The sequence below is a fragment of the Phyllobates terribilis genome, unplaced genomic scaffold, assembly GCF_046119375.1.
Source record: "Phyllobates terribilis strain yellow unplaced genomic scaffold, ASM4611937v1 Scaffold_12__6_contigs__length_324123572, whole genome shotgun sequence".
In the NCBI taxonomy this organism is placed as follows: domain Eukaryota; kingdom Metazoa; phylum Chordata; class Amphibia; order Anura; family Dendrobatidae; genus Phyllobates; species Phyllobates terribilis.
Genome location: NW_027362772.1, coordinates 201,631,431 through 201,648,171, shown reverse-complemented (window position 1 = coordinate 201,648,171; position 16,741 = coordinate 201,631,431). Strand labels below are relative to the sequence as shown.

General features: G+C 46.9%; 1 protein-coding gene across 3 annotated transcripts in view; it reads left to right on the top strand.

Moving 5' to 3' along the window:
* The window catches only part of TMEM25 (transmembrane protein 25), a 99,080-nt gene that overhangs the window by 43,895 nt on the left and 38,444 nt on the right, over positions 1 to 16,741 (top strand). For 2 of the 3 annotated variants that reach the window (XM_073656602.1, XM_073656603.1), the window contains exons 3-7: positions 8,694 to 8,927; positions 11,147 to 11,386; positions 11,470 to 11,598; positions 11,710 to 11,737; positions 15,926 to 16,026. In XM_073656602.1, coding sequence (XP_073512703.1) covers positions 8,694 to 8,927; positions 11,147 to 11,386; positions 11,470 to 11,598; positions 11,710 to 11,737; positions 15,926 to 16,026 — 732 coding nt within the window. Of the gene's footprint in view, positions 1 to 8,097; positions 8,317 to 8,693; positions 8,928 to 11,146; positions 11,387 to 11,469; positions 11,599 to 11,709; positions 11,738 to 15,925; positions 16,027 to 16,741 lie in introns of all 3 variants that reach the window. The other variant, XM_073656604.1, reaches the window with a different exon arrangement.

Genomic DNA, 16,741 nt, shown 5'->3' with positions numbered 1-16,741 from the left:
ATATGTTCGGATACTTTTGATGATTCCTGTGTTCATGGCAGTTTTCTTAATCATTAATGCGTAACTTCAGAAATTGGATTAACTAAAAGAAGAAGTTAATCATTGAAAATTTGGTAAAAAATATCCTTCAGCCTCCAATAAATGTATTTTAATACAAATAGACTGTACAGAATTTGAAAAGAGGGAGTTTAGCTTAGAATACATTTGGAGGTGGCTCTGAAATATGTGGAATAGTTTACATCTGAATTTTGGATCAGACATTTTTTTATTCACTTTCCATTTCTGATTGTACAGTTTAGTCTTAATGCTGTCTTACGGGTGCAGGATGGAGCCATTTATTTATAGGAATATTGGGACAACCTTTCACAAAAAAGCTTATAAATAAAGCAGAAATACAACCATTTACATAAGGCTTTACTTGCTTTTACTAAGAATTGTATATTTCAGACTTGCAAGGTAAAGTTGTTTCATAAAGTACATGTTGTCATCATAGTTCCAGCCATTTCGCGGCATTGGATATTATTTATGTTACTCTCTTATATAGCGCCATTATTAACACTGCACTTTACAGATATCATCATCGTCAAAATTGGGACTCACAATCTAAATATTATTATTAGTACTACACTCCTCAATATTGAAATAGCAATACCAAGAAGGCAAAGTCATGGAGTTATATAAATCACAGGATGACAGACAAGTTACTGATCTGCAAATAATGAGAAAATGGAAACAACATTTTGAAAACATCTTGATTTATTTAATATTAGGTATGAGCGCCATGTGCTGAAATCCCCACACTTACAGCCTTGGCTGGTGTCAATGAGGTTATTAACTCTGAACGCACATGGGTAGATCTTCAGGATCCGCTGCTGGCAGCTCTGTGCAATTGCTGACCAATGACATCCGGAGACGCTGCAGACCATGGTAGCACGTTTATGCCTAACAAGCTAGTCACAGTGGCATGAGCGACATGCCGCCCGGTGCATTAAAAAACAGCTACTAAAACACCTTGGAGAAATGGCTGAACTACTGGTTCCATGACCAAATTAATGTAGCACTGAGCTGTTGGTTTATTTGGAATGAAGACTAGAGGGGTCCAACTGCCGTACATTTTGCCTCCACATGCCATAATCCTGGAAGTAGGAGTGACGTTTCCTTATGAAGGCCTCTTCATGGCGTTGCTTGTCAGAGTCAATGAATTATGCGTGGAGATGCATTCTGTACTGCAAGTGAAATTAGATGTCACAAACCAAGCCTAAGCCTCCAAACAGTGTCTACACAAACCATCAGAAGGCATTAGCTCAACATTAGTCCATGAGCCAGGCATCCAGGTACAGGTGGTCCACTGACCTCATCCCACTGCTCTCAAAACCTTTCATTGTGCAAAGCAAAACAGCAATGGAGGCTAGAATGGATGTCTTATCTTCTTCAGCAATGAGTCGACCTTTTGTTTTGGATGCAGTGCTAGCTGGAGATTGATCTGGAAACTATGTGAGCAACGCAGTGAAGAATCCTTCGCGAGGGAACATTAAAAGTGTCCCAGGAGCTATTTTTCAACACTCCTTCACCAGGTCATACAGTATGTTGCTCTTGCTGCAGTGAGCAGCCTGTGTGGCTTAAATGTGTTACAATGGCCTGCAGTGTCTCTGGACTTGTCTCAGATGAAGCACACCTGGGTCGGCAGTTACAAAGGGAGCTGCCAGCAGCGGATTTTGATGATTTACCCAAGTGCATTCAGCATGGCAGAACATTCCTCAGACAACCATTATTAACCTCATTGATAGCTGCAATAGCGTGTAAGTATTTCATACTCGATATTGAATACATTGAGAGGTTTTAAAAATTTTGTGTCTACTTTTTTTTTAAATTTGCTTATCATTAATATGTTTATCCATCCTGTGATTCCTGCAATTCTGAGACTTTTTTTTGGTGTTGCAATTTCAGTGTTGAGAAGTATTACTATTGAAGTGACCGCAGGCAAGGCCGCGCATTGGTATCTATAATCTGGCCCAGCAAGATCCCCACACACAGACTCTATCTTGATAACCGTATCTTTACTCGTATACATTTTTAACAGCAAAGAAAAACAATAAATGACAACCGTAAATATGCACAGTAATAACGTGTACTGCTAAGCTGACCCTCACTGTCCCTACTCACACGTTACCAGTCCTTTACTCCAGAAGGATGTGTCCCCCGTCGCAGGCCTGTCTGTCTTTGCAGGAGGGCGTCCCAGCCGGAGAAAAAAAACAGGAACAACAAATTACGCTGAAAGGAGGGAATACTTCGGCCTCTTGCCAGAGGACCCGCTTACAGTCTCTCTGATCCGGATAGCAGCTTTGGTGGATCCCTTATGTAGTCCACACTCCAGTAGCAGGGAGTGTAATAGCTGTATCCCTCAGCAGTGAAGAAGCTGGGGAAGGCCCCGAGGATATGGTGTCAGGTAAAAGAAATCCCGTTGAGAGTCTCTCCTGCGCCACGCACGAGGGCCTGCACACCGTCCTGGCTCTTTTCACAGCCCACGGCAAACTCCTCGCGCGCTTTTTTCTGCTTCCCACTTTGGTCACGTGACTCTCTAGGGCCGGACACAGGAGGCTCAGTCTTTTTCTCTGTCATCACACCCTGCGCAGGTGCAACCTCTGGCCACAAGGTGGCAACATCATCCTGTGTAATCACTTCTGTAACAGACTCTATATCAATAATCACAGAACAGCCAGAGTCGGCCAGCTCACTACACGCCCCCCCACTCAAAGGTTGGCAGTCCCTGTCAACAACCGGCTCCAGGGCGGCGATGGCTGTGGATGTGACAGGGGGCGGCTGGGAAGAGGGCCACACATATTGGTCTCTGTAGGACTGTCCTGGAGGTACCCCTGCAGTGGTCCTCGTTGTCCGCCTAACGGGTTGGATCCCCTCTCTCCTATCAGTCACCCCACTCTCTTTCCCAGTCGACATGTCAGTAGAGGAGGTAATCTGTTCAAGTGCGTCAGTCGGACGGACAGGGGTAGGCATGCATTCAGTCTCTACATCCCCGGGGTCAGTGTCTCCGACAGTATTAGTGATATCCATCTCTCTAGGTATCACAGTAGGGGAGTCAGGCTGGGAACGGCAGGGGCGCAACATATTACGGTGCAAAGTTCAGATGCTGCCGCTGTCTTCGCCCTGCACTCGATAGACGGGGCCACCGGGGTACGGCTGTCCAATTACTCGATAGACTTCGGTCTCCCACTTGGGCCGGAGTTTCCCTTGCGGCTTCTTTATTCGGACTAGGACCAGTTGACCTACATTCAGTGGGTCTTCTTGTACCGGAAGTGGGTCAGCGTGTACTTGATCCTGAATTTGTCGGCCTACTAGCCGGTAGACAGTCTCCATTCTCTGGCGGTGTGTTTGTAGCCAGGAAGGATAGGTACCACAGGTATCTTCTTTGGAGCTAGACAGTTGCAACTCATGGATGTCTTTGCCTGGACGGCCAAAGAGAAGGGTGTATGGGGTGTATCCGGTGACGGAATGGACCTGATTATTATAGGCCCACAGCAGTTCCGGGAGGAATCGAGGCCAGTCAGGCTTTTTGTCTTCAGCCAAAGTCCGGATCAGTTGTAAGAGGGTCCGGTTAAAGCGTTCACACGTGCCATTCCCTTGTGGATGGTAAGGGGTGGTCCTGGACTTCTTGATTCCATACATCCGTTGGAGTTCTTCAATGACTCGCCCTTCGAAACAAGCCCCCTGATCAGAGTGTAGCCGCTCCGGACACCCGTAGACCCGAACGAATTGCTGACAGATGGCCTGTGCAGCTGATTCAGCAGTCTGATCCTTGGTAGCAACAGCGACAGCGAATTTCGTGAAGTGGTCCACCATCACCAGACAGTACTGGTAGCCACTATTCGCCATTCCGATCAACAGATAGTCCACCATCAACAGCTCGAGGGGCCTCGACGTCTTAATAGTCTGGACGGGGGCACGCTGCTCCGCGGACTTGTGGAATTCACAGGTACGGCATGCTTGACAGACGTTTTCAACCAACTTACGGAGCCCCGGACAAAAAATTAACTGCTGGGTCCACCGGAGGGTCTTGTCTATGCCGAAGTGGCCGTTCCTCCTGTGAGCTTCGCCCACCATCTCATGGGCCAACTGCACCGGGACGACAATCTGCAAACACTCCTCCAGCATATGGGATAAAAGGGCCCTGCGACACAGGACGCCATCTTTCACGATCAGCCGATCCCACTGGGCAAGCAGATCCAAGGCTCCGGTCGATAGTCGGGCTCTCACTTCGGAGGGCGGTTTCTCTTGTTTATTCACATACTGTTTCAGTAAGACGTGCTCGGGATCTCGATCTTGAAGCTTCGCCCATTCTTGCTGGGACAGGGGAGATCCCACTACGGCTTCAATCCCTCCTACAGCATACTGGCGGCTATCTTCTATTTGCTTTGCGAGCCGGGCAAAGTCAGGCATCTCATCTTCCTCCAACTCTTCATCCCGGTCCCCCACTGGCGGGGATGATGTCACTCTAGACAGGCTGTCAGCATTCTGATTCTCGTTCCCCGCTCTGTATTTAATTTTGTACTGGAATCTAGAGAGCCTGGCCATCCAGCGCTGTTCCATTGCCCCTAGTTTGGCATTCTCTAGGTGGGCAAGAGGATTGTTGTCCGTCATGACCAGCACCTCCGCTCCTGTCAGATAGCCGGCAAATTTCTCTGTCATAGCCCAAGTCAGAGCCAAGAGTTCCAAGCGGAAGGAGCTGTAGTTGACGGGATTCTTTTCGGTGTCACGGAGAGACCTACTGGCATAGGCTATCACGCGTTCTTTATTATCTTGAACTTGAGAGAGGACCGCCCCTAGACCTTGAAGGCTGGCGTCGGTGTGCAACTGAAACGGTAATGTGTAGTCTGCATATGCCAGAACAGGGGGTGATGTTAGAGCAGCCTTAAGTGCCTGAAAGGATTTTTCTTGGTCAGGCCCCCAACTGATGCGTCGTCCTCTGGGGCTGTTCGCGGTCCCTCGGAGAACCTCATGCAGTGGTTCAGCAAGCCGAGCAAAGTCCTTGACAAACCGACGGTAGTAGCCTGCCAGCCCCAGAAAAGCCCGGACTTCTTTGACGGTAGTTGGCTGCGGCCACTCTTGAACGGTTGCTATCTTCTCCGGAGAGGGCTGGACACCTTCGGCCGAGATCCGGTGGCCCAAGTAGTCGATTTTCTGCTGGAACAGACGGCACTTGCTGGGCTTCAACTTCAAGCCGTGTCTCCTCAAGCGCTGGAACACTTGGCCAAGCTTATGAAGATGATCCTCAAAGGTGGCAGAATATACCACGATGTCGTCAAGGTATATCAGCGTAAACTCAAAGTTGAAGTCTCCCAGACAGCGTTCCATTAGTCTCTGAAAGGTCCCCGGTGCGTTATTCAAGCCGAACGGCATCCGGTCGAACTCATACAGGCCCATGGGAAGGATGAAGGCGGTCTTTTCCCTGTCCTTCTCACTCATTGGAACCTGCCAATATCCACTGGCCAGGTCTAGGGACGAAAAATATTTGGCCTTCTTCAGGGCGGTCAGTGACTCTTCGATCCGAGGAAGTGGATATGAGTCCCGGATAGTGCAAGCGTTCAGCCTACGGTAGTCCACGCAAAACCTTAGGGAACCATCTTTCTTCTTGACTATCACCACGGGTGCAGCCCACGGGCTCTGGCTTTCACGTACCACTCCGGCGCGTAGCATGGATTCTAACAGGCTTTTCACCTCCTGGTATTGCTGAGGTGGTATCTGCCGGTACCTCTCACGGATAGGGGGGTATCGCCCGTGGGTATCTCGTGCTGGATACTGGTGGTACACCCAAAGTCTGTGTCATGCTTTGCAAAGGAGTCTTGGTGTTCCCGCAGGAGTTCCTCCACTTGAAACACTTCTTGTTTGGTGTACTGAGACGTGTCTAGCTGCACTTTTTCCCGTAGTTTTCGCCCAATGTCTTCATCGTCTACTTGAGCGTTTATGGCTGAGACGGTTACCGTCCAGTCGCCTTCTGTAGACGGGGTGAATTCTAGGGGTCCAATGGGATTCACTTCCGTGGGTAGAGCATATACCCGGGCAAGTTGAGTGCCGGCTTCAAGGGCTAGGCCTACGTCTGCGGTGTTGTTTAGCCTGACAGGGACTCTCCCGTTCCTCACGACAGCTAGAGTGCGAGCAACTAGTGGGTTTAGCTTACCCCCACTTGGGGTCCTCGGCTCGATCAACACTTCAACCCCCTCAAGTTGTCGGTGGGTGTTAAGGGGTAAGGAAATGACTGTCTCTTTTTCAGCGGGCAAAGTAATCCGGGTACGGCGTGGCACCGTAATGGCGGCTAGGGGTAGTTGTTCCTCTGCCATCTGTTGAAGTCCAACGGTCCGGATTACGCGCTGGAATGCCAGACGAGTCGGCTTATGTTTGGTGACTTTCTGCCAATATTTGGGTCCTTTTCTTGTCAACAGCATAAGATCCAGGTCTTTCAAGATGTTCATTCCCACTATCACTGGGGTCTCGGAGCCGAAACCTTCCTTGACGATGACGATCCCTAGTTTCCCTAAGTCCTGTCCGCAGGCCTTTGTGTCCATCCAAGCAACTCCGGTCACCGGAATGGGTAGATTATTAGCCGCAATAATCTTAATGGCGGTGTCTGGGTCACGAGCAGTTCTTGGTTTGAGGTAATTTTCGTAAAACTGTTCAGAGATCGTGGTCACTTGTGACCCGGTGTCCATCAGTCCCTGTACGGCAATTCCTTCCAGGACAACTTCAAGTGTCGGGCTATTCGAGGCAAGAGCACTCCGCCATCGGCTCTGTTTTTCCACACCCCTCTCCTTGGCCTCCCCTGCTGCGCGAGCCTCAGCTGCAGGGGTGTCTAGTTTAACGGCGGCCATTGTGGTGAGGCCCGGCGTGGTAGCTCTGCTTGTGGATATGGCTGGGGTTCCATTCGCTGGTCTGATCGAAATTCCCTTCGCTGGGGTGACTGAGGGTTTGTTCGTTGGTGCGACGGAGATTTTTGCGGAGGGAAGTGTTGAGGACAACGATTTGCCCTATGGCGAGGATCACCGCATGACCAACACTGTCCCACGGGACGACTAGGCTGTCTTCGCTGGTCTCCCTGTCGGTCTAATGTTAACTGTAATATCTGTCTCTGTAAGTCTGCTACCATCTGTTTCAGGTCTTCCGTGTCACTGTTCGGATTTTTAATGTCAGATATGGATCTGCACGCAGCACCTTGAATCCCCACATCCATGACGGGTCCCCTTGAACGTTCTATGGCTTCCTGTTTGACTTCAGCAAAAGTAAGAGCCGGCATCATCCGGATCAAGTCCTGTAACGTGCGGTTAAGATACTAGTCTCTCAGTCCTATTACAAATTGGTCTCTCAGTACCAGGTCACGAGGAGCCATGCCAGCTAGTTGCTCCCCTTTTCCACAGGTTTGTTCAAGGAGTACCTGAAGGGCGTTCGCATATTGGGGAATATCCTCCCATTCAAGCTGCATCCGTCTAAAGAACATGTGTCGCAGTGTTCCCTGATATGTGGTCGGCCCATAGGTGTTCTCCAGCACCCGCACCAAATCATCTACTGTACGCTGGCCCCTGACCGTCTCCAGTCTGACTGTCGTCCATGCCTCCCCCTCTAGCGTCAGTACCGCCATTTCTGCCAAGGTCTTAGGGTCAATATTATACATTTCCCCCAGTATCCGGACCTGTTCCGCCCACTCTGGTACAGGGTAGTTTCGTCCGCCAAATTTCCTGACCTGATTCACAATAGACACCGGCGGGGGTTTCTGACTGTACACATGGCCTGGGTGGGAATCTTGTTGGTCACAGATCCTGCCGACTACGCCAGATGAAGTGACCGCGGGCAAGGCCGCGCATTGGTATCTATAATCTGGCCCAGCAAGATCCCCACACACAGACTCCATCTTGATAACCGTATCTTTACTCGTATACATTTTTAACAGCAAAGAAAAACAATAAATGACAACCGTAAATATGCACAGTAATAACGTGTAGTGATAAGCTGACCCTCACTGTCCCTACTCACACGTTACCAGTCCTTTACTCCAGAAGGATGTGTCCCCCGTCGCAAGCCTGTCTGTCTTTGCAGGAGGGCGTCCCAGCCGGAAAAAAGAACAGGAACAACAAATTACGCTGAAAGGAGGGAATACTTAGGCCTCTCGCCAGAGGACCCGCTTACAGTCTCTCTGATCCGGATAGCAGCTTTTGTGGATCCCTTATGTAGTCCACACTCCAGTAGCAGGGAGTGTAATAGCTGTATCCTTCAGCGGTGCAGAAGCTGGGGAAGGCTCCGAGGATATGGTGTCAGGTAACAGAAATCCCGTTGAGAGTCTCTCCTGCGCCACGCACGAGGGCCTGCACACTGTCCTGGCTCTTTTCACAGACCACAGCAAACTCTTTTCGCGCTTTTTTCTGCTTCCCACTTTGGTCACGTGACTCTCTAGGGCCGGACACAGGAGGCTCAGTCTTTTTCTCTGTCATCACACCCTGCGCAGGTGCAACCTCTGGCCACAAGGTGGCAACATCAGCCTGTGTGATCACTTCTGTAACAGACTCTATATCAATAATCACAGAACAGCCAGAGCCTGCCAGCTCACTACACTATTAATATTCCAAATATCTAAATACTGCATTTGTTAATTATATGTATTCCAATAATATTTCTCATTTTCATGCTTATTTCAGCTCTTGGGAAGCCAAATTTAAAAAATGAAGTTCATGGAGCGTCGTGTGAGGCCAGTGGTTCTACCCTTACTTGGTACTTGAATGGTGTAAAGCAAGAGGGAGGGCTTGGTAGAGAGCCCCCATTTATGCTACCAGTAACCCCTGGTAGTTCAAGCAGCCTGTCCCTTGCAGAGATTATTGGAGAAAACTGTAATGGTACAAAAGGCAAAGATGAAGAGTTGCTGAGCATTCATTGTAAGTACTGGGGGTCTACCTGAGAAGTGACCTCATCTTGTCTTGGCAGGTAGCTGGTGCAGGAATTTTTTTAACATTTGCATTTAAGATAAAATCTTGCATGTAACACTGAAAAGATAGTATTAACCAATACAAGGAAGGCTTTTTGGATCTTGCAACTTGATACCAATTATTCCAGAGAATGAATTCTAGGAATGATTTATTTTTTATATATTCATTTTGATTTATGCGTCTTATCTATATTATATCATGCAAGTCTGTATTCTTCTTGTTAATTATTTTAATTTTCCAGCATTTATATGGTAATATTAATATCTTCATTACATATGTGTATTCCTATGGGGTGTCTAGGGACAAACGCAGCTGTTCTTTCAATTAATTATGGTCATTAGTTAATGGTGTGTGGTATATATACCCACTCATTCACTTTCCTCATACTATCCTATGAATAAGGGTGTCGTCGTACACCAGAAACGCGTCAGGTCTGAAGTTTCGGTTTTCATTTTTTAATATGTAACCTAATAAAGATTTTTCCATTTTACCTTCTGGATGGATGTGCCAATGAATTACGTTTTTCCCTTTCTTCATATGGCTGCAATCAACGGCAGGTACGGCACCTCCCAGATGGACTCCTAACAGAACCAAAGTGTTTGTCTCTCACCACGAGTTCCTAAAATCCCCCTCTCTCCTCTTTCCTCACCGTGATCTATAAGGCACATGGTAAATTAGAGAATTTATAGTCCAATTGATTTCAGGACTATGTAGTCAAGGGGGGGTCATAAGATAAACTGTTATTAAAAGAAAGACCGGATTAATTTATGTAAAAATGTTAAAAATTCTTGCCTAATGGTAGGAGAGGGAAGAAATAACAATACTAATAGAGAGTGTTATGGGAGGTGCCATGGGAAACCATAACAACTGTATAAGACTGAGTGGCATTAAAAGGCATGTAATTCTATGTCGAAATTTAGACCTTTTGGTGCCGGACTATTTAGTAAAAAAAAAAACATTTTGACTCTGCCCTGGACATCTGGCCAATATAATCTCTGCCTGTCCGATGTTTAGGAATAGTTTGGATGCCAAAGAACCCACAACCAATCCTATAAAGGTGTGTCTTTAAAATGTCTCGACAATGGATGGCCAATAAAACCTTTCCTTTTGGTCATCCCCACATACATTTTTTTGCATGGGCACTCAGTGATATATATGACCCACATTGTGGAACATCTGATATTATCCTTGATAGTATGAGTTTCTGTGCCTTCTGAGTCATTACAATTTATCCTCCCCGATCTTGTCATTGAACATCGTCTACAGCAGGTACAAAAGCCGCATTGGAAAAAAAAACACCTTGATTTTGTGACTGGTGTACTCCTTTGTTTATGGGCATATCGATGCCCTTACTGGTAGGAGCAACTTTTAGGCCCAAGGTTGGTGCACGTCTGTAAATGAATTTCGGATGTAGAGGCAAAAAATCCTCAATGACGTTGTCTTGTTTGAGGATGTGCCAATATTTATTATTAATCCTCTTAAAGGCCTCATTGTTAGCATGATATTGAGTGATAATGGACACTTTTTGGATTTGTTCCTGTAAGTTCGGAGGCTCTGTTAAAGGCCTTCTAGTATGGATCAGCTGTGATCTCGTAGTATCTTGTACTTCCTTTAAGGAAGCTTCTAAGGCATCAACCTTTTAACCTTTACTTATAAATTGGCTTTTTAGAAATTGGGCTTCTTCTACGTAGTAATTTTTGTGCAATTTCTCCAAATACAGGTAAATTGGCCCTTTGGAATGTTTAATAGCCATGATGAGAGGTGACAGCTCATGATGGGTATATAGCTGTTTGAATCTACTGCCTTACGGAAATGTTTTGTGATCAGCTTGCCTTGATCCACTCAGATTGTTAGGTCCAAAAAATTGATGCTTGTGTAACTGATCATAGGGGTAAAAAATAACCCAAAATTGTTATGGTTCAGTTCTGTCAGGAAGTTAGATAAGGCCTTATGAGATTCCTTCTAAATAAAAACATTGTCATCTATAGAACGATTCCATAGGACCAAACCTTTGTGTAGTTGTCCTTGGGTATAGTTTAGTCCCCATAGAACTAGACACTTAGATCCTTGCAGTGTATAAAGGAAACTCATAATGTGAGGGCAAAAAATGTCTATATAGTGCATAATTATAATCTGTGATAAATAAGGTGTATTTTTCTACCTCTCAGTTCCACCAGAATCTCCAGTTAGTACACCCCATGTCTCTGGATTATCCCTCCTACTTCTACTAGTGATCCAGAATCAGCCTCCATCTGGCTTCCCCCTACGAGATCAAGATGGAAGATTCTTCACCAATTCTTCTCGCTTTCTTCTGTTGGACACTCGCAGTATAGATGGCAATGGTAGCCTGAGGGTAAAAGTTAACACCAAGCAGAGTGAAGTCAGTCATACGTCAGTTACTCCAGGAGGTGAGTTATCTGAACCTGCGGCAGTACATCTATGATACTAGTATGAGTCTGAAGAATAATTCCACTCTTTCTCTAAATCACAGACCTGCTGTCAGTCAGGGTAGAGCTCCCACTGGTGCTACTGATTGGGGCAGGGTCTGCACTGATTGCTGGGATTCTTATGGTTAATATCCTCGTCTGTTGCCTTGTGCTGAAAAGGAAAAGAATCAAATGTGAGTGGTAACAAGAAATTGTCCTAGTAGGATAAGGAAACATTGTCGGGAGGTGGCATGAAGGTGGGAATGCACCTCTTACCAAATTTACCAATAATCTTTCTTTTTTAGATCATATGGGAAACCAACTAACACTAAGGTGAGAAACGAGCTGATCACATCTAGCTACACTTACTTTATGCAGGGACTGTCTATTACTTGAAGGTGTTGTCCAGCAAATTAAAATTATTTTTGAAGGTGGCTTAAAATAATAAAAAAAGTAAATCTTCACCCTCCCATTTTGATGCTTATCCGATTCTCAGCATCATGGTCTGGTCTCAACAATCTGGAAATGGCTGTAAATGCCCAGCAGGCAATCACTAGTTGAGTGGCCAGTGACTGGCTGAGAGGCAATTTCTGGTATATCAAGATGAGACCAAGGAAGTAGATACCAGCGGAAAAAGAGTAAATAAGATCTGGGACAAGAGAGTTTTTTTGTTTTTTTAAATCTGAGGCCTTTTAAAAACATTTTTTAACTGCTGAACAACCCATTGTGCCTTGCATAGTACTTGCATTGGACATTTGCATAACCAGGAGATGCAGGTCTCTCATTACACCTACTAACAAACAGGTTCCTTACTTGAAGCCACTTCAGCAGGTAGAAGCACAGATAAACCTTAGGGTGCTTTCACACTGTGTTTTTGCACCCGTTCATTGGTCCAGTCAAGGCTTACGTTCGAAATCCCCTTGCAAACGGAATTCAGGCGTATGCGCCGATGGGGCCATCTATATATATAATTGTCTTATCCAGTCTGTCTGTCTTTCTGTCTGTCTGTCTGTCCAGGAAATCCCGCGTCGCTCATTGGTCCGGCCGCTGTCTGTCCAGGAAATCCCGTGTCGCTCATTGGTCCGGCCGCGGCCAATCAGCGACGCGGGATTTCAGAAAAAAGATGGCGGCCGTTAGCTGCTCATCTGCCACACGCAGGTCAGCGGCGATGCAGCCAGGAGATGAGCGGCGCTAGCAGCAGAACTACACCAACTGGCAGCAGCGCTGACCTCCATGCGGCTAACGTCGGGAGATCAGCGGCTTGGCCTGCTGATCTCCCGACGGCAAGTGTGAACGGAGAACCGGGTGCTTCTGCTGCGAGCAGCCGCTCATCTCCCAGCTGCTCCCGCTCCCCGGTCCTCACCAATCAGCGATATTGGCGCCAAGTTTAAACACCGCTGTGCGGATTGGTCGCGGCCGCTGCCCGCGACCAATCAGCGATCTTGGCGCCAAATTTAAACACCGCTGTGCGGATTGGTCGCGGCCGCGACAAATCAGCAAAATTGGCGTGAAATTTAAAACCCCGCTTCTCTGATTGGTCGCGCCCAGCCGGCCCCGATCAGTCAGCGACTGCTGCAGCACGGCCGCGAATTGGCGCCGGATTTTAAACACGCAGGCCACCGTCGGGAGATCAGCGGCACTAGCCGCTGATCTCCCGACGGTAGCCGCATGGAAGTCAGCGGCGATGCAGCCGGGAGATGACCGGCGCTAGCCGTTCATCTCCCGGCTACTCACACCGAAAGTACCTGCACATCAACGCCACTCCCCATTCTCAGTAACACCGGTCGCTGATTGGCTGCAGCCGCCGGCCGCGACCAATCAGCATTATTGGCGCCAAATTTAAACCCCGCTCTGCTGATTGGTCGCAACCGCCGGCCGCGACCAATCAGCGATTTTGGCGCCAAATTTAAACCCCGCTCTGCTGATTGGTCGCGGTCGCCTGCCGTGACTAATCAGCATTATTGGCGCCAAATTTAAACCCAACTCTGCTGATTGGTCGCGACCGCCAGCCGCGACCAATCAGCGATTTTGGCGCCAAATTTAAACCCCGCTCTGCTGATTGGTCGCGGTTGCCGGCCGTGACCAATCAGCGATATTGGCACCAAATTTAAACACCGCTTTGCTGATTGGTCGCGACTGCCGGCCGCAACCAATCAGCATTATTGGCGCCAAATTTAAACCCCGCTCTGCTGATTGGTCACGTTTGCTGGCCGCGACCAATCAGCAGAGCGGGGTTTAAATTTGGTGCCAATAATGCTGATTGGTTGCGGCCGGCGGTCGTGACCAATCAGCAAAGCGGTGTTTAAATTTGGTGCCAATATCGCTGATTGGTCACGGGCGGCGGTCGCGACTAATCAGCTGAGCGAGGTTTAAATTTGGCGCCAATACTGCTGATTGGTCGCGGCTGGCAACCGCGACCAATCAGCAAAGCGGTGTTTAAATTTGGCGGCAATATCGGTGATTGGTCGCGGGCGGCCGCCGCGACCAATCAGCTAACCGTGTTAGTGAGGACTGGAGAGCGTGTTTAAATTTGGCACCATAACCGCTGATTGGTCGCAGCCGGCAACCGCGACCAATCAGCAAAGCGGTGTTTAAATTTAGCGCCTATATCGCTGATTGGTCACGGCCGGCGGTCGGGACTAATCAGCAGAGCGGGGTTTAAATTTGGCGCCAATAATGCTGATTGGTCGCGGCCAGCAAACGTGACCAATCAGCATTATTGGTGCCAAATTTAAACCCCGCTCTGCTGATTAGTCCCGACCGCCGGCCGTGACCAATCAGCGATATAGGCGCTAAATTTAAACACCGCTTTGCTGATTGGTCGCGGTTGCCGGCCGCGACCAATCAGCGATTTTGGCGCCAAATTTAAACACCACTCTGCTGATTGCGCCCCGTCGGCCGCATACATATTCTAGAATACCCGATGCGTTAGAATCGGGCCACCATCTAGTAGACTATAATGGTGCAGAGAGAGTGAACATATGTTCTGATGTGCATCATTTTTGGACGTATATGCTTACTGGAGACAGACTCCCACACGTAGTAGAGTCTGTTTTTTTTAAGTGTGTATAAAAGCACGGTCGGACACAGTTTTGTGCCTCTCTGAAAAGAAGGACACCACTGAACAGGGGCCAGAAGGAGTCCTGTGTATCTCTGCTGCCTCATTATAGTGAACGGATCCCTCGGGGGTCCATCTGAATCACATCATTCAGAGAGTTAGATGGAAACCCCGTTGTAAGTGCTCAGCATAGAGCGCAGGATAAATGTGATCCAAAATGTTATGTAAAATGTTCCCAATAAAAGCTTCAACTCAATCAACAAAAAAAGGAAGTTCCCACTCAGGTCCATCATCTGTTAACAGAAATATAGGGGGCTTCCACGTTACTGGTAGTACAAAGGCTCTGGAAAAGCAAAATGGCTCATCGCCCCCCAAAAGAAATCCAGCGAATTCTGCACTCTCAAATCCAAATGCCCCCCTCCCTTCTGAGCGCCAGTGTGCCTAAACCACATTTTGCGTCCACATGTTTGCCATTTCTGTAACGGTGAGAGCCTGCCTAATTTACGGTTGCGTATCTCCATAAGCACGAGCTGTGCACAATATACGGGCATTGCAATGTATTGGGCACTACAACGTACTGGGCACTACACTTGTAGATTTTTCAATTTTCACTCAGCAACTTCTGCGGTTTGTTTCTGGAAAACACCCATGGAGTCAAAATTGTCACTACACCTGTAGATAAATTCTGGAACTTAGGGTCTCTGTACATGGAGCCAACAAACTATTCTAGGAAAATCTGCACACCAGGAAGCAAATAGCGCCCCGTCCTTCCCGAGTCTCGCTGTGTGGCTAAACAGTACTGTACAGACACATATGGGGTATTGCCACATTCAGCAGAAATTGTGAGACACATTTTGGTGCCATTTTTACTGATTTCCCAGTGTGAAAATGTAAAATCTGAGGTAAAACAAAATTTTTGTGGTAATAATATAATTATTTTTTTCTTCACCACCCAATGGTAAAAAAATCTGTGACACACTTATGGTGTCAATATGATCACTGCACCCCTAGATGAATTAATTGAGAGGTGTAGTTTGTAAAATGACTTCACTTTTGCAAGGGTTTCTGCTGTTCTGGCACCTCAGGGGCTCTGCCACTGTGACATGGCACCCGCAAACCATAACAGCAAGATCTGCACTATAATATGGTGCTCCTTCCCTTCTGAGCTTTACACTGTGCTTCAAAAGTAGTTTTTGACCACATATTGGTGTACTCAGGAGAAATTGTGCAACAAATTGTACCATTCGTTTTCTCCTGTTACCCTTGTGAAAATGAAACATTTTTGGGTTGCATAAATAGTCAGGTAGCTATATAGGTATGTATTTACAGTATATGCCTGTAGCTATAGACGGCTCTTCCTATGATGAGGATATTAATCATACAAAGCTTCATCTGTTTATTACTATTGTTGGTGGAGAGCACACTTTTAGATTATCAATGTTCTTTCTTTACATATTTTACAGCACTTCTAATAACATGAAGCTCAATAACAGCTGCCTGCCCCGGGAGCACATGTCCTTGCCATCCAACTTGCAACTCAATGACCTCCGACCTCAGACAAAAAGTAAGTACCTATGTCTAATTTTGTTCAATGATGCAATCCAGTAATTTGTCTTAGAAATTCTAGATTACAAGCATTCCAAACAGTTGGAAGAGAAAAAGTCCCCATAATGAAGCAAACGAACCCATAAGTCAGCCTTTACAAGCTCTCCACTATGACTCAGTAAAGGGTTAAAAGATGATTTATAGGGTTGTCACCATCAAAGGTTAGAAATAAAACTTATAAAAAGATAAAAACAACAGGGCCTTACATAGTGTAGCGATATACAGTACAGACCAAAAGTTTGGACACACCTCATTTAAAGATTTTTCTGTATTTTCATGACTTTGAAAATTGTACATTCACACTGAAGGCATCAAAACTATGAATTAACACATGTGGAATTATATACTTAACAAAAAGGTGTGAAACAACAGAAAATATGTCTTATATTCTAGGTTCTTCAAAGTAGCCACCTTTTGCTTTGATGACTGCTTTGCACACTCTTGGCATTCTCTTGATGAGCTTCAAGAGGTAGTCACCGGAAATGGTCTTCCAACAATCTTGAAGGAGTTCCCAGAGATGCTTAGCACTTGTTGGCCCTTTTGCCTTCACTCTGCGGTCCAGCTCACCCCAAACCATCTCGATTGGGTTCAGGTCTGGTGACTGTGGAGGCCAGGTCATCTGGCGTAGCACCCCATCACTCTTCTTCTTGGTCAAATAGCCCTTACACAGCCTG